The sequence below is a fragment of the Podarcis pityusensis genome, assembly GCF_964106645.2.
Source record: "Podarcis pityusensis genome assembly, chromosome: 9".
Classification (NCBI taxonomy): Eukaryota; Metazoa; Chordata; class Lepidosauria; order Squamata; family Lacertidae; genus Podarcis; species Podarcis pityusensis.
Genome location: NC_138034.1, coordinates 65,379,204 through 65,397,507, shown reverse-complemented (window position 1 = coordinate 65,397,507; position 18,304 = coordinate 65,379,204). Strand labels below are relative to the sequence as shown.

Genomic DNA, 18,304 nt, shown 5'->3' with positions numbered 1-18,304 from the left:
ACAGACTGGAGGAGGGCAAATGTTGTCCCTATTTTCAAAAAGGGGAAAAGAGAGGACCCAAATAATTACCGCCCAATCAGTCTGACATCAATACCAGGGAAGATTCTGGAGCAGATCATTAAGCAAACAGTCTGTGAGCGCCTAGAAAGGAATGCTGTGATCACCAATAGTCAGCATGGATTTATGAAAAATAAGTCATGTCAGACTAACCTGATCTCGTTTTTTGACAGAATTACAAGCCTGGTAGATGAAGGGAATGCAGTGGATGTAGCCTACCTTGATTTCAGCAAGGCATTTGACAAGGTGCCCCATGATATTCTTGTAAAGAAGCTGGTAAAATGCGGTCTTGACTATGCTACCACTCAGTGGATTTGTAACTGGCTGACTGACCGAACCCAAAGGGTGCTCATCAATGGTTCCTCTTCATCCTGGAGAAGAGTGACTAGTGGGGTGCCACAGGGTTCTGTCTTGGGCCCGGTCTTATTCAACTTCTTTATCAACGACTTGGATGATGGACTCAAGGGCATCCTGATCAAATTTGCAGATGACACCAAACTGGGAGGGGTGGCTAACACCCCAGAGGACAGGCTCACACTTCAAAACGACCTTGACAGATTAGAGAACTGGGCAAAAACAAACAAGATGAATTTTAACAGGGAGAAATGTAAAGTATTGCACTTGGGCAAAAAAAATGAGAGGCACAAATACAAGATGGGTGACACCTGGCTTGAGAGCAGTACATGTGAAAAGGATCTAGGAGTCTTGGTTGACCACAAACTTGACATGAGCCAACAGTGTGACGCGGCAGCTAAAAAAGCCAATGCAATTCTGGGCCGCATCAATAAGAGTATAGCATCTAGATCAAGGGAAGTAATAGTGCCACTGTATTCTGCTCTGGTCAGACCTCACCTGGAGTACTGTGTCCAGTTCTGGGCACCACAGTTCAAGAAGGACACTGACAAACTGGAACGTGTCCAGAGGAGGGCAACCAAAATGGTCAAAGGCCTGGAAACAATGCCTTATGAGGAACGGCTAAGGGAGCTGGGCATGTTTAGCCTGGAGAAGAGGAGGTTAAGGGGTGATATGATAGCCATGTTCAAATATATAAAAGGATGTCACATAGAGGAGGGAGAAAGGTTGTTTTCTGCTGCTCCAGAGAAGCGGACACGGAGCAATGGATCCAAACTACAAGAAAGAAGATTCCACCTAAACATTAGGAAGAACTTCCTGACAGTAAGAGCTGTTCGACAGTGGAATTTGCTGCCAAGGAGTGTGGTAGAGTCTCCTTCTTTGGAGGTCTTTAAGCAGAGGCTTGACAACCATATGTCAGGAGTGCTCTGATGGTGTTTCCTGCTTGGCAGGGGGTTGGACTCGATGGCCCTTGTGGTCTCTTCCAACTCTATGATTCTATGATTCCTTGTGCCCTCAATCTTGCCCAACATCAGGGTCTTTTCCAGGGAGTCTTCTCTTCTCATGAGGTGGCAAAAGTATTGGAGCCTCAGCTTCAGGATCTGGCCTTCCAGTGAGCACTCAGGGCTGATTTCCTTAAGAATGGATCGGTTTGATCTTCTTGCAGTCCATGGGACGCTCAAGAGTTTCTTCCAGCACCATAATTCAAAAGAATCAATTCTTCGGCAATCAGCTTTCTTTATGGTCCAGCTTTCACTTCCATACATCACTACTGGGAAAACCATGGCTTTTACTATACGGACCTTTGTTGGCAAGGTGATGTCTCTACTTTTTAAGATGCTGTCTAGGTTTGTCATTGCAGAGGTATTACTGTACCCAGTTTTGGCTTTAGGTGCAATCCCCAGAACGTAACGCCTGCATAAGTTGCGGACTTGCTGTATATTTATATCAACTTGCTTATAGCTTCTCTGTTAAGTTCTCTGTTTTCAAGTGGAAAAGGGGCAACAAATAACTCTGTTCTAGGGAAATGGCAGGAGCTCCATAGCCATGGCAAACATTTTCTGTATATTGCACTGGGAGCTGTAAGTTCAAATCCCTGCACATCTGGAGCAGAGCATACCTGCCTCTATAAATATTCCATTTAGCACACTGGTATTCCATATTGCGCATAGCAATACCTCTCTCAAAACTTCCAATAATCAAATTACACTTAACTGCATTAAGCAGACATCGAAAACTAGGTGATTACATCAGCTACATAAACAAAAACACACAAGAATCTAATTTGACTCATTGTGCAGTAGAACAATTCCGAAGCATGTTTTTCTTAATCCTACAGAGTGGGGTTGTAGACTGCCAAAAGACAATTAACCCCGCTGGGGTTTAATTTTCCAGTCATTAAATTTGTGTATTGAATTTAGTCTAGTTCCAAATTCTTCTTTTGGGAGTAATTTACTTTCTTTGTGCTTTAAAAGAAAAAAAAAGGAAAATAATAACTCTACCTCCATAGGAGGCATGTTCCTATAGTCTCTGTGTGTGTTTTTTTACTCTACCTTTGCCTTTCTGCCTCTGTAATGATGAAGAGATAAATATATTAATGAGAAGCCTTTGCCAGTCCTCCTAGTCTCACTACCTGTCTTGCAGCCCCTCATACTTTGTCGTTGACCCTGTAGTCATATGAATCTGTCCTGACTTAACTGTCTACAAACTGACAGTCTCGACATTTTAAACTTACCTATTTCCATCCTGGACTTCAGATATTTGTCTTTCCACATCTGGTGGTAGTGGCTGATGCCCATTGAGGTTGGTGGAGTGGAAGGCGAGTAGACTGATCCAGTAAAAAAGGAAAAGGACCCCTGGACAGTTAAGTCCAGTCAAAGGTGACTATGGGGTTGTGGCGCTCATCTCGCTTTTCAGGCCAAGGGAGCCGGCGTTTGTCCACAGACAGCTTTCCGGGTCATGTGGCCAGCAGGACTAAACCGCTTCTGGTGCAACGGGACACCATGTCGGAAACCGGAGCGCACGGAAACACCGTTTACCTTCCCACCGGAATGGTACCTCTTACCTCATTATCTACTTGCACTGGTATGCTTTCGAACTGCTAGGTTGGCAGGAGCTGGGACAGAGCAACGGGAGCTCACCCCGTCGTGGGGATTCGAACCGCCGACCTTCTGATCGGCAAGTCCAAGAGGTTCAGTAGTTTAGACCACAGCGCCACCTGCTAATACAAAGCCAACTACAGGCAGGGAGCCAACTACTCCTATTCTGCACCCACTCATTGACCCTCCCCTATTGGCAAAGGCAAGAATAGGTGTAAACAAATGGGACACAAGACAGCATTCTGGGATTTAAAATTGGCCGCAACTTTATTGATTTCAGATGTAGGTAGGCTTTGACTCAGGCACTGGGTGTATATCTATTATCAGCCTCCAGATGGAAGGCGGAAGCTTGAGCGTGCCTAGGATATGGACCACAACAAGATGGCGATCAACGGAGGTGGCCCTTCTCCAACTGCTGCTGGAAGCTCTGTGGCCCATCTGCCCTAGGCTTGGCTTCTAGATAGAGACTGCCACTTAGGGGTACTCTGAGGTCACACCTGTTTGAGGTTGGAGTGATGCACCAATTCCCCCCAGTGAATTGGGCCATTTTTGCCTGTTTTTATGACTATATAATCTGCATAGCGAAGATGATTTAGACATCTTCCGTTGATGTTGATTCCTTTTTTCTGACCATTCCTGCTTTTTAAACACACCTCTGAATACAGTCAAATAAATATTACATGCCCTCTCAAACACCGGGTTGCATCCAGTCTCATTCTTACTCAGAGTAGACCCTATGACCTTAGCGGACATGACTTACAGTCATTAATTTCAGTGGATCTGCTCTGAGTAGTTTGATACAACCCTGTGTTTATCGTCAGAGACTCTCCTCCAGATAGTTCCCTCGCTTCTCACAATACAAGTCTACACTTGTTTACTCAGATGAAAGTCTCACTGTGTTCAGTGGGACCTGCTCCCCAGTAAGTGTGTTTAGGACTGCGGCCTCAGCTATGACAGTCTGTCTGTGGAATGCACAACCCACGAAGGCTCATCTGGGGCCAACTTTAATGTCATTCTGACATGTTTGTTTGCCCAGGCTTTTAACCAGGAATATTAATTTACTGTTAGCTGCTTTTGCTGAAATTTTACATCCTTGCTCCACTCTCCTTGTTTATTTGTGAGTTTATACTGTTGTTTTCCTATTCTTAATTTGCACTGCTCTAATAGTTTGACTGAAGGGCACTTAGAATATTTTTAAAATAAATCCGTGCCATTGCATGTCACCTGACAGATGCAGGGCCATTTCTCAGACTGAATGGCAGCAAACCTGGCTCTTGCCTCTGGGTAAACAGCGCAAGCCTAACTTCCATGCATGTCAGCTGGTATCAAATGTCAAGCCGAGAGCAAACAGCAAATATTTGGAGATCATCAAAACTCAGATGAGGATTTTTTCAAGCCACATTTTTGAGAGCAAATTCGTTTCAGCTGTACCACAGATCACTTGAGGACACAGTCTAAGATGCTAAATCAAGGATCTGTAGCCCTACAGCAGATTATTGATCTCCCTTGCAGCCTCTTTTTAACAAGTAATGCACTGAAGCTTTTCCAAAACCACCAGGAAGTGACACATTCTTAGTAAAGCTAAAGCCTAATGAAGATGTTTCTTTGATACAATCCGGATTCGTGAGCACTGTGGTTTAAAACCCAATGAAATTAGTGGAAAGACTTCAAATGGGGCTTATTTCTTCCTGGTTCCCCACTCCCATAAAAAAATCCTCTTTGCTTTTTTTTAAAAGATTGAGTCATAATAGTGCTTGACTCTCTCTCTCTCTCTCTCTCTCTCACACACACACACACACACACACACACACACCATTTGCACTGGAACATCTACAGCGTTTGAACATGCTTCAAATCTAACAAGATAATGCATCCCAAGATGGAGTCTCACATTCGTGGATAACGCATGTGCATAATTTGAGCATGGAACGCTTGTTCTGCAACAGAATCGAGACACAAGAGGATTTGATTTTGGCCCCCAGGCCTTCCTGGAAGTGTGGATTTGGGGAGAGATCAGTTCAACCCTTTGATCAACCACACCACTAAAAGACACTTAAATATACACGCGCATGGATAGTGGTGACAACATATCCTGTGCATTTTGAGAGATGATACTGCAATGATCATAGCTTCATGGATTCTGGAGTCTACTTCATACACTAAGCAGGCTCTCTGTATTATTCGGCAGAGGAGCAGAAATGCACCCCCATCTATAGACAAGGTACTCCGCAATGTGGGTGCAGTATATGTGTCAAGACCTGATTCATATGATCTTTCACCCTCACATATACAAGACAGTGTGTAATCAGTCTTATGTAAAGGTAAAGGACCCATGGATGGTTAAGTCCAATCAAAGGTGACTAAGGGATTGCGGCGCTCATCTCACTTTCAGGCCGAGGGAGCCGGCGTTTGTCCACAGGCAGCTTTCCGGGTCATGTGGCCAGCAGGACTAAACCGCTTCTGGTGCAATGGAACACTGTGATGGAAAGCAGAGCGCACAGAAATTACCTTCCCGCCACAGTGGTACCTATTTATCTACTTTCACTGGCATGCTTTCGAACTGCTAGTTGGCAGGAGCTGGGACAGAGCAATGGGAGCTCACCCCATTGTGCAGATTCAATCCACCAACCTTCTGATCAGCAAGCCCAAGAGGCTCAGTGGTTTAGACCATCACCACCCACGTCCCATCAGTCTTATGTGCAGGGTGAAAGTTAGCATATTCCGCCATGGTCACATGATACTTTGAATACATAGTAAGCTGCATGCATGCCCACTGCTCAGACACATCTGCAACTGGCAGATGGTATTAAGGCTATGGATTGGTCAGGTACGGTAGAAGCACTAGGAGCCAAGTCTTCTACTCTTGTTAAGCGAAGAGAGCAATACCTTCTGTCTACTGCTCCTTGGGTTGGAGGAGACATATAAAGTCTGTCCAAAGAATTGGACTATTCCTAACATTAGGAAGTACACATTCCAGGGAGCTGGGTTTGAACCTCAGCCATGGCTTGTGAAGTGGTCCTTGAAGGCATCTCTCCAGGTCTAGAACAGAAGCCTCTTCCTCCTGTGGCTTGCCAAACCCCGACCTTTAAATGTATGGTGTGTATAACATTTGAAGCTGCAATTTTGTGTTCGCAAGGCTGTTGCTTGCCCTGAACCTTTGTGGAGAAGAGGAACTGTAAATCATATAAAGAAGACTTATAGAGGCTGCAAGAAGTGAGTGGTCTCCCCTCAATAGGATGAAAATGACATTATCAAGCAAAAGCACTGGATTTTCTTTTCACCCAAAGTGGCGGAAGTGTTTGAAACAACAACAAGGGGGGGGAGCCCATTAGCTTGGCTGGCGATTAGAAGTTTTGTGCACAATTCTGCGACTTGAATCTCTCCGGATGAAACTTCTTCAGTGCCTAAGGAGATTAGAAGGGGAAAGCAAGAAGCCCCTTTGAAGAAACCACAGAACTAGAGGGAGAGATGTGTATATTATGTGTGGCTTTGAAAACATGCCTTCAAAAAGATCCAGAGTTTCCATCTTGGAGAGCTCATCAGCCTTTGATCAAAAAGACTGATTTATTCATGGATGTTAAATGCTGCTTCCTTAAAAGGGGAAATCATTCATGAAGGTGGCCCAGCTCCAAAAAAAGTTTTAAAAAAGAAACGTATCAGAATCAAATTGGCCAGGATTGTCACAGAACTGTGATACTTCCTTTCATATTTACGATTCCCTGTCCCCCCAAGGTCTTCCTGCCTGTCATCATGGCTCCAGCATACCAAAGTCTCAGAGGTTTGGTTTTGCCAGGACTTAATCTCGGGCTTATTATGTACTTCGCAAGAAAGGGACCTTTATTGCATATGTGTATCTAAGATTGTTGTAAAAGAGAGTCACAAATATCTGTTTGGCTATCTGTTAAGTCTCTGATTGTACCAAACATTGTGTATGACCAGTTATAACCAACCATTGTTTTCATGAATCACTTAATTGGCACATATATATTTATTTATATATCAGTCTGCAGGCACAGAACAAGATGGTAATCAAGTGGTGGGTGGGCTTCTCAGCTTGCTCTGGGAAAACAAGGCACTTAGAGCTGCTTCCCAGGTTAAAATTTCAGAGCTCAGGAGTGTCAGATTGTCCAACAGCCATAGAGAAGGCCGCTCTATAGCTTGTAACTTGCAGTGGCATAGTGGAGAGTGGGGCCCACAGGGGTGGTTGGGTTGCCCCAGGAACAAAATTGTTAGGGGTGCAAAATTTCGACACCCAGTCAGGGGTGAATAGAGGCATCATGACACCCGGGGCGGGGCATTGCTACGTAGGGTGCACGTGCGGTGTCACTACGTACGGCGCATGCGTACGGCACATGCACTGCTCGCAGCTGCAGCCACGAATGGAGGATCCTCCACATGCGGCTGCGGCGGTGCAATGGCTGCTCATGCCGCTGCGAGCCCCCACAGGGTGCCTTCTTGTCACCCCCCCCAGACATGGCACCCGGCGCGCACCGCCCACCCCCCGTTGCGACGCCACTGCACTCAGTGCTTCCTCAATACAACTGCATGCTTCCTTCACTGGGCTTCATTGAAAAGGCTTCTCCATGCGAGCCAGGAAGTGGCCTCTCCAGAAAACAGAATGGCTCTTCTTTTCTTACCTCTGTGGCTACGATCTCCTGAGTGATGCAGACGCCATTAGAAAGTTGAATGTGCATGTGTACTCCGTCTGTTCCCCTCCTTCCATGAGGCCCCGGGTGTTAGCAACCCATTCTACGCCACTGGTAATTTGTGTTGTAACATGGCCGGCTGGCTAGCTAGCTTGAGAGCGATTTTTAGAACAACAGTTGAGTCAGTTAATTTAATAGGGTTCCACGATGGGAACCTTGTGCTGCTTTATCAATAGCAGAACTGAAGCGGGGAGATCAGCCTGGTGCCAAGATCTAGTGTGCCAGGGTGTAAACTCTGGCTCAGCCATGGCTTCTGACCTGTCACTGCCTATCTGCCTCCACTCCCAGTTCCTTGCGGAGGTGCCATTTGTGCCCATAGATGCCTCCATGACGGACAGGCTGTAACCATTTGCGCATTCATGGTGTCACAGTGATCACAGACAGCATGGAAGCTACTTGCAACAGTCCCAGTGTGGAAGCACTAAATTCATACCAATGGCTACCCATGCGAGTAGCCATCAAGGGTGAAAGGGCCCTTGGTTATTTGCTATTTTGTTTAGGTTTTGGGTGTAAACGAGGCAACCAAAACCCACATTTAAATCCCTGTTTTCCATAGATTTTCACAATACAGTGGTACCTCGGATTTCAAACAGCATAGTTCCCAAACAACTTGGAACCCGCACGCTGCAAACCCAGAAGTCAGTGTTTTGGTTTGTGAACTTTGCTTCGGAAGCTGAACATGTTCCTGAGCTTCCGTTTTCACTGTTGCACTGCTAATTTGCATCCCCCCCCCCATTGTAATCACAGCCTTCCATTTCCGATTGTAGTGTTCTGAGGTGATATTTGGAGCTTTTGTTTGGTGCTTTTGTTTTTGCTATTTTTTTGCGTTTTTGTTTGTGTGGCTTTTTCGTTTTTGTGACTGTGGCTTGTTCTTCGTTTTATGATTGATTGATTGATTGATTGATTGATTGTGTGACTGGGGAAATGGATAAAAGCCCCCCATCCAAACAATGACTATCATCAGTGCAGGTAAGAAAAAAATATATAATTTTAATTTTTATCACTTACAATACTGTCTTATTTATTTTATAGTACAGTACATTGATTATTGCTTTCATTTTATGGATCAATGGTCTCGTTAGATAGTAAAATTCATGTTAAATTGCTGTTTTAGGGGTTGTTTTTTAAAGTCTGGAATGGATTGATCTGTTTTGCATTACTTTCTATGGGAAAGCACGCCTTGATTTTAGAATGCTTTGCTTTTGGAACAGACTTCTGGAACCTACTAAGTTTGAGAACCAAGGTACCACTGTATTGGTATGGATTTGGAAATGACTCATCTCATTGTTTATTTCAGCCACTTCATCCCCATTTACAGTGGTACCTCAGGTTAAGAACTTAATTCGTTCTGGAGGTTTGTTTTTAACCTGAAACTGTTCTTAACCTGAGGTACCACTTTAGCTAATGGGGCCTCCCGCTGCTGCCACACGATTTCTGTTCTCATCCTGAAGCAAAGTTCTTAACCCGAGGTACTGTTTCTGGGTTAGCGGAGTCTGTAACCTGAAGCGTCTGTAACCCGAGGTACCACTGTACAGTGGTACCTTGGGTTAAGTACTTAATTTGTTCTGGAGGTCTGTACTTAACCTGAAACTGTTCTTAACCTGAAGCACCACTTTGGCTAATGGGGCCTCCTGCTGCCGCCGTGCCGTCGGAGCACGATTTCTGTTCTCATCCTGAAGCAAAGTTCTTAACCTGAAGCACTATTTCTGGGTTAGTGGAGTCTGTAACCTGAAGCGTATGTAACCTGAAGCGTCTGTAACCTGAGGTACCACTGTACTTCTTTTACTTTAGTCAAGAGCAATCCAGTTTCCATGGCTATAAATAACACACACCTTGGTGGAGTGAACTAATAAGATAATAAATTTTGAGTAGATTACCAAATAGCTTCTGGAGACTGACAGTAGTTTCATCATTTTTGGGACTGAGCCTATACCCCTGGGGACTTTAATTTCCTTTCCTTTTTATTTCTCTTTTTTTATTACTGTTCCCCTTCATCCTCAAAACGCAAACGTACCATAATGATAGCTCCAAAGGAATTCCACAAGTAACTGAGCACAGTACAGAACAAAAAGAAGAGGAAACACTGTAGCTGTTGGTGGATTATTATTGAAACACTGCCACCTCCCATTTGCCAGACCTTGGTTAAACTCCCATTTATCTAAGCTCACAAGCTCCTTCCCCTCCATTCGACTGCAAGTTCAATGCTCATTTTAATCTCTTTTATTGAAACTTAAGTTACAGCCTCAATTTTTGGTTTCTCTTTAGTTTCTGATTTTTCCAATCTTAAATTCAGCTCCCCACCATTCCACATCATTTTGTGATTTATTTATTAAATAAATCATGAAAATTCATGAGCGTTTTCGTGAAAACCTAATGTGCTCATTTTTGCATGCAAATTTGCCTAATATAATGCATCTCCCTAGATTGTTTTCCCTAATAGCACACTTCACCCTAGTACATGCATTTTTGTACCCATTAGTTTTTATTACAGTATATACCTTTTGTTAAATAAAAATAAACAAATCACTTGACTGGAAAACCATTTTATGTTGTAAACCGCCCTGAGATCTACGAATGAAGGGTCATATACAAATTTAGTAACTAACAATAACACCATTTCAAACTTTGGAGAAATGTGAATTTCAAAGGATGGCTATATTTCACAAAGTGCAAATCAAGTAGAAACTGAACTGAATGGCGGTTGCATCCCATAGGACTTGGCAGGACCATTTTTCACTTCCTGGATCCCAAAAGTCAAGGCATAATTAGTTTTTGATGATGTGTTGCTTATTTTTAAACATTTTATCCAGAGTCACAGTAACTTGCCTTAACTCTACAAATGAAGTGTAAGTTACAAATCTATCAACGGAAGTTCTGATAAACCCACTTGCAGTTCATTGAAAATCAAGAGAGCCAGTGTAGATCAGATGGTGGCAAGTTGGACTTGAACCTGGGAGATTCAGGGCTGTTGCAGGAGCTAATGAATCACATGGGCCAATTTCTGAGTAAGTGTGTTTACAATTGGATTGTCACTGTGTCTCCCAGTGTTAGGCAAAATACCTTACGGTTGCATGCAGCTTTAATAGAAGAACAGCCTTCTGAGACTTGCAGGTGCCTTTCACTGATTAGAATTAAGTCCCATGTGCAATTAATACACCCGCTTGATAATCCTAGAGGCTATTCTGATTTAAAACTGAACTATCTAGATCAGGCATCCCCAACCAGCGGCCCTCCAGATGTTTTGGCCTACAACTCCCATGATCCCTAGCTAACAGGACCAGTGGTCACGGATGATGGGAATTGTAGTCCAAAACATCTGGAGGGCCAAAGGTTGGGGGTGCCTGATCCAGATCATAGCTGGCACTTTAGACCACATCTGTGAGAAGAGAGACAGGCACCATTTTGCCATAGGTCAATCAAGATGTAAGATGTCTTACACCAGGCTTCCTCAACCTCGACCCTCCAAATATTTTTTGGGCTACAACTCCCATGATCCCTAGCTAGCAGGACCAGTGGTCAGGGATGATGGGAATTGTAGTCTCAAAACATCTGGAGAGCCGAGGTTGAGGAAGCCTGCCTTACACCAATATGAAATTTGGATGCTTGGCTGCAGTGGATGGCTTCACACTACAAACAAGCTAGAATGTGTCATATTAAATCCTGGTGTGCTGTCCTCCATTCAGAGCTTGAGTTCTAGTCCGCCAAAGTTAAAGATGTGTATGCGAACACAGAGCAGGGACCATTGAGACATTTAGCTACTGAAACATCTTACATTTTTCTTAGAACTGTATTGACGGTTGGCCAGAGGTTTGTATTCTTCTCTAGGCACTTTTGAAATTTCACTAGTCTTATTGAAATTTGTTTAGCTTTCCTTGGAATTTCTCAGATGTTTTGCCAAGTCAACAACTTTTGGATTTGCCTTGAAATGTTCCTTCAGGTGAAATTAAGCAGCTTGAAAGGAAGGCTTCAATTAATGAACTAATTGAGAAAGCACAGTTGTTTCAGTGGGGGCTTTTTTGGACATCACCAGGGGTCAGCAAACTTTTTCAGCAGGGGGACGGTCCACTGTCCCTCAGACCTTGTAGGGGGCTGGTCTATATTTTGAAGAGAAAAAAAATGAACGAATTCCTATGCCCCACAAATAACCCAGAGATGCATTTTAAATAAAAGGACACATTCTACTCATGTAAAAACACGCTGATTGCCGGACCGTCCACGGGCCAGTTTGAGAAGGCAATTGGGCTGGATCCGGCCCCTGGGCCTTAATTTGCCTACCCATGACCTATAGCAATGGACCAAGCTAAGGAGAGGGCATTCAAGCTACTAAATGCTCACCCTGACCCCACCAAGCCACCTTTTCTATTTTTAAATCCTCACCTTTTTTTTAATGCTCTCAGTCAGTAGAGGTCTCAGTCTATTGCTTGATGTTTTAAATGCCTGCATAATCTCATCTTCCACCGCTGCATTTTTGGTGACATACTTAACAAAGAGTGAAACAGCCAGGATTCAGATTCCGTATCTAAGGAGATATTCAAATTGGATGCAGGTGTGGTTGCTTTACAATGTACATGGTCCTTATCACACTTACGTTCTGAACAAGTGCTTGTAGGTGTGGCGAGGTCAGCACTGTGTTATGTAGGTCATCCCAAACTCAGGCTGATGAAACTGCTACATCACACCAATGGCCAAGTTTCCCAGGGGACCTTTTCATTTGGTGTAAATATATTTATAGAGAGAGAGAGAGATAACTTTTTGAGAGGAGTGAGGACATTTTGTATGAAACATTCAACAGTTACTGCAAATTAAGAGCTTAAGAAGAGGCCAAAGACCCATCTCGTCCAGCTTCTTCTTCTTTGGCGATCACTTGTAGCCGAGTAAACACGGTTTTAACAGTGAGTCCATAGGTGACTGTGGAAGCCAATTCTGGATCCACACGTCCTTCCACAGTGGGGACATTGGTTTCCGGGCGGGAGATGATCATGGTGTGGATTTGCCAAGCGTGCCTTCCTCTTAGCACATTTCTCCCTTGTGTCCTGAGTTTGAGTGTCTTCAAAGCCCATGACACCTTTGGTAAAGGCTGTTCTCCAATTGGAGCGCTCGCAGTCCAGTGTTTCCAAATTGTTGTTGTTTATACTACATTTTTAAAAAATTGCCTTGTGACAGTCTTTAAACCTATTTTGTTGACCACCAGCATTACACTTTCCATTTTTAAGTTCGGAATAGTGTAGTTGCTTTGGAAGACAATAATCAGGCACCTGCACAACATGACCAGTCCAACAAAGTGGATGTTGAAGAATCATTGCTTCGACACTGGTGATCTTTGCTTCTTCCAGCACACTGGTATTAGTTCACCTGTCTTCCCAAGTGATGTGTAACAATTTTTTGAGACACTGTTGATGGAAACTTTCGAGGAGTTGGAGTGGTCCATGTTTTACAAGCATACATCCCAAGGGTTATCTGTTGTTGTTGTTTAGTCGTTTAGTCATGTCCGACTCTTTGTGACCCCATGGACCAGAGCACGCCAGGCACTCCTGTCTTCCACTGCCTCCCGCAGTTTGGTCAGACTCATGTTTGTGGCTTCGAGAACACCATCCAACCATCTCATCCTCTGTTGTCCCCTTCTCCTTCTGCCCTCAATCTTTCCCAACGTCAGGGTCTTTTCCAGAGAGTCTTTTCTTCTCATGAGGTGGCCAAAGTATTGGAGCCTCAGCTTCAGGATCTGTCCTTCCAGTGAGCACTCAGGGCTGATTTCCTTAAGAATGGATGTGTTTGATCTTCTTGCAGTCCATGGGACTCTCAAGAGTCTCCTCCAGCACCATAATTCAAAAGCATCAGTTCTTCGGCGATCAGCCTTCTTTATGGTCCAGCTCTCACTTCCATACATCACTACTGGGAAAACCATAGCTTTAACTATACGGACCTTTGTTGGCAAGGTGATGTCTCTGCTTTTTAATATGTTGTCTAGGTTTGCCATCGCCTTTCTCCCAAGGAGCAGGCGTCTTTTAATTTCGTGACTGCTGTCACCATCTGCAGTGATCATGGAGCCCAAGAAAGTAAAATCTCTCACTGCCTCCATTTCTTCCCCTTCTATTTGCCAAGAGGTGATGGGCCCAGTGGCCATGATCTTCGTTTTTTTGATGTTGAGCTTCAGACCATATTTTGCGCTCTCCTCTTTCACCCTCATTAACAGGTTCTTTAATTCCTCTTCACTTTCTGCCATCAAGGTTGTGTCATCTGCATATCTGAGGTTGTTGATATTTCTTCCGGCCATCTTAATTCCGGCTTGGGATTCATCCAGCCCAGCCTTTCGCATGATGAATTCTGCATATAAGTTAAATAAGCAGGGAGAAAATATACAGCCTTGCCGTACTCCTTTCCCAGTTTTGAACCAATCAGTTGTTCCATATCCAGTTCTAACTGTAGCTTCTTGTCCCACATAGAGATTTCTCAGGAGACAGATGAGTTATCTAGTCCAGTGTTCTCAACCTTTTTCCAACCATGGCCCCCTTCTGACCTTTTTTCCTTCCTGTGGCTCCCCTGCCCCACCAGTAAAAAGGTTGAACATGTTTTATTTATAATTTATACAAAATACAATTTATATATCTACAGTCATACCTCGGGATAAATATGCTTCAGGATAAGTATTTTCGGGTTGCACTCCACGGCGACCCAGAAGTAACGGAGCATGTTACTTCCAGGTTTCGCCGCTTGCGCATGCGCAGATGGTCAAAATGACATCACGCGCATGCGCGGAAGCGGCGAAACGCAACCAGTTTCAGGATGTGAATGGGGCTCCAGAATGGATCCCGTTCACATCCCGAGGTACCACTGTATATCTGTACATACATACATACATTCACTTTACGTATTTCTCAATTAATGTGACTTTTACGTTTGATGGCCAGAAACAAGCCTCCACAGCAGGAAAAAACAAGCTTGCCACATCTTCCATGTAACAGGCTTTTAGGTATTTGAAGATGGCTATCATATCTCTTCTCAGTAGCCAACAGATACCCATAATGGGAAGACTGCAAGCAAGACTTGAGCGCAACATTGCTCTCCCCACCCACGTCCCAGAAACTGGCATTTAGAGGCATACTGATAGTTTCCTCAGCCCCTTTACATCCCATCTCCCTTCCTAAGCCCCTTCATGCACCAGCGTCCCCTCTACCTGCTCATCAAGACACCCCCCTCTTCTGCTTCCAGCACTTCCTTGAAATAAACCACACCTGCAGAACACCTCCAAGACCATCACAGCCAGTGCCGGATTCACGTATAAGCTAAACAAGCTATAGCTTAGGGCCCCACTCTCTTGGAGCCCCCCCAAAAATTTAAAGAAAAACAACCTGGATGTATATTTCCAAAATATAAGATAAAAAACAAATAAAATAAAACCTACATACAGCAACTGTGTTTTGTGTTGTGTAGGCTCCTATGATGTAAGTAATGGGCCCCGCCTGCTAGCCTGCTCCCTAAAATATCACTGGTTTGCTCATTTCTATATATAGGGTGTTTACATTCTGCATGTGCAAATGACTTTAGATACCTTTTAGGTCCATAAATTCCATATAGCATATATTCAACACAAAAAACAGCGACTATTTGTTGTTGACAAAGGACAGCTGGACATATAAAGGGTCCCATTACCTTCAGTAGCTTAGGGCCTCATCAAACCTAAATCTGGCCCTTACCACAGCCAGTCTTTTCCCACCCCACCATACGTCCCTCTTTCTACTGCTAACTTTCCCTCCCAGCAACATTTCTTCCCTCCGATGTGCTCCTTTATCACATGCAATGTGTGTTTTTCTCTGTAGTGACAGGTGACGGGCATTGGGTTATTTTTCTTGTGGTGTTTCAATTGCACAAAAGGCTGTACCTCTCATGCATGCACACACACACACAAACACACCCATTGTCTATGGTTAGTCCTCGGGCGCCATAAAAATAGTAATTATCGTCATCTAGATCTTGTTTTGTTTGTTAATTTTATTTTTCTTAGGGATATTGAAGGTTGGCACAGCCCAAGGCAAGGTGTTTGGCTGCACTTTCTCCTCACTTCCTTCTCTTGAGGAGACTTTGTGGCTGGGCTACCAGTGTTTTCTGCAGTCCAGGGATTGATTACTGGTTCTGAGGCAGCCGTGGGTAATTGCCTCTCTCATTTTAGTGTGCGGCTTGGCTAACTCGATTGAGTCATTTGGGGCAATCTGTCTGCAGATATGTTTGACAGGCGCTGCTTCCTTGCAGCACAGCATAATCTATATGAGGATTTAGGGCAGGGCTTGAGCTTTCTGGCAGGACACGGGAAAAGTCTCCTTCTCTGTGTGCTTTTATTTGTATGATTACCTCTGTGTGCTTATATGAATGTATGGCATATGGGTCAGAAATGTGTAAGCCTTTCCCAACCTGGTGCCCTCCAGTCTATTTTAAACTACAGCTCTCATCATCCCTTCGTTGGGTGGCCAACCGTGCAAGATTGAAATTGTGCAAATCAATTGTACGCAATTGATAAGGAAAGTCCCCTTCAGCTCTTCGAGAGTTGAGATGTTATATTTTCCACTGTGCTCTACCTGTATTTTAATGGGATTGCCATTTTCAGATTTTGATCAGGCCCATTTCTTTAAAAAATAAATAAATAGCAAAGGTCATCTTTAAATTTCACTTCTCTTCCCTATCTTGTTTCAGTAGCTTATCCGTCAGTGCAATAAAAACCAATCTGAGCCTGCGGGTTTGTGCGCAGAATAGTTTTGCAGTGTTTACCATGTGTAAATTAAACACTAACCAGCTGTCCTCATGTTACTCATGCTGGAGGCCAGCTGCAGTTAAGATTCGTGCTTACCTCTCTGCCTCCAGCCCCAGCTCGGGAGGAGGCTATAACCTGGGGACAAATTGCACTGTATACATAAGCCTTAGGCCTGCGGCTTTGAAATGCAACGAGGGATACGCACAACTCCAAATAACATCAAAAGAAGCTGTGTGTGCTTTCGCTGAAAACCAGTGTTCCATCTACCCCACCCCTGTTCTTTCTGGGTTTTGGGGGGTGAAAGCAGAACCCAAACTGGAGAGGGAGGCTCCATGCTGTGGCTTCAGGGATATCGGGACTCCATGGAGAGAGATGGCAAGATCAAAAAGGAACAATGCTGACAGGAGCTGTACAAAACCCTTTGATCTGAAAGCTGCTCCAGCACGCCACTCAATATGTTAAATAAAATCAAGGCTGAAAGCCAATCTCTATAGCACCCCACTGGACACCTCCCACCTTTTTAATAAGAAGATATTGCCATTAATCTTCCCCCCTCTGTTTACATGGCAGGGTTCTCTGGAGGAAGACACACCTGGCAGTGTGCGTCTGTGAATCCTCACTTTGCTGGCGCCGGTGCAGGATTTGGCCATCTCCGAGTATTACCATTTCCTTGGGTTATTAAAATCCAATGGAAAGCTGATGTAAGAGCGTTGTAGTGTGACACATGACTTGACTGATTAAGATCTGTCACGTAGGGTGTATCTGTTGACTAAGTATGCAGCCAAGGCTTGTTAATTTGAGGGTTTATGAAACCACACAGCAAAGGGTAGTCAAATCCAAGAATCTCTTTCGAGCGAGCCCATTTGGATAACAGCATAATGAGCAATTAAAACTAAGAAGGTAAATGCTGCTTTAAAAAAAACAGTGTCAATGAATTGGGTAGCCAAGCCATCCTATCTGAAGCCACGAGTATGTTGTTGGTTTGGCTCTATCCAAAGACTCCAAAACTACCCAATTAATCAGCACAAGTCAGGGATCTTCCAAAGGCCCAAGTATTTGGACGGTTTGATCTAACAGTATTTCTAAAGGATTTGGAATTCCAACTCTGCAGCCTCCTGAGTCTTTCTCTGTTGCCTGTTTGAAGGCTGCCCAGGCACTGTGAGACAGCAGAGGAGCTTACCCCGTGATAGTCAGAAATACCAGACCCACGTTGGCATCGCTGCAGATCAGCTCGTGGCGACACGGCAAACAAGAGGAGGTGCTTAACAGAGTAAAAGTGACCGTAAACAAGGGCACCTCACCACACTGACGGGGCTCTTAGCCCTTGTATAAAGGTAAAGGGACCCCTGACCATTAGGTCCAGTCGTGGTCGACGCTGGGGTTGCGGCGCTCATCTCGCTTTATTGGCCGAGGAAGACGGTGTACAGCTTCCGGGTCATGTGGCCAGCATGACTAAGCCGCTTCTGGCGAACCAGAGCAGCGCACGGAAACGCCGTTTACCTTCCCGCTGGAGCGGTACCTATTTATCTACTTGCAGTGGTGTGCTTTCGAACTGCTAGGTTGACAGGAGCTGGGACCGAGCAACGGGAGCTCACTCTGTCGCGGGGATTCGAACCGCCGACCTTCTGATCAGCAAGTCCTAGGCTCTGTGGTTTAACCCACAGCGCCACCCGCATCCCTTCAGCCCTTGTATAGGATAACCTTAAATTACATCTCAAACACAGCCTAAGGCTGCAACTATATTCTGCGTTAAAGGTGTGGCTGATGAAAACAGCACTTGTGCATTTAATTATCCCATCCTCCATAAACCCTAGGACAACTCACCCATCTTCTGCCCACCTCCCCAGCAG

The 18,304-nt window shown here is 44.5% G+C and overlaps 1 protein-coding gene across 3 annotated transcripts in view; it reads left to right on the top strand.

Annotated features, from left to right (window-relative positions):
• Positions 1 to 18,304, top strand: part of CFAP299 (cilia and flagella associated protein 299) — a 327,043-nt gene that overhangs the window by 295,193 nt on the left and 13,546 nt on the right. Inside the window, exon 5 of one of the 3 annotated variants that reach the window (XM_081021248.1) lies at positions 17,025 to 17,154. The exons of the other annotated variants lie outside the window; for them this stretch is intronic. Within the exon in view, the coding sequence (XP_080877374.1) occupies positions 17,025 to 17,136 (112 nt within the window). The 3' untranslated portion in view covers positions 17,137 to 17,154. Of the gene's footprint in view, positions 1 to 17,024; positions 17,155 to 18,304 lie in introns of those variants that run through there. 3 annotated transcript variants of the gene reach the window in all.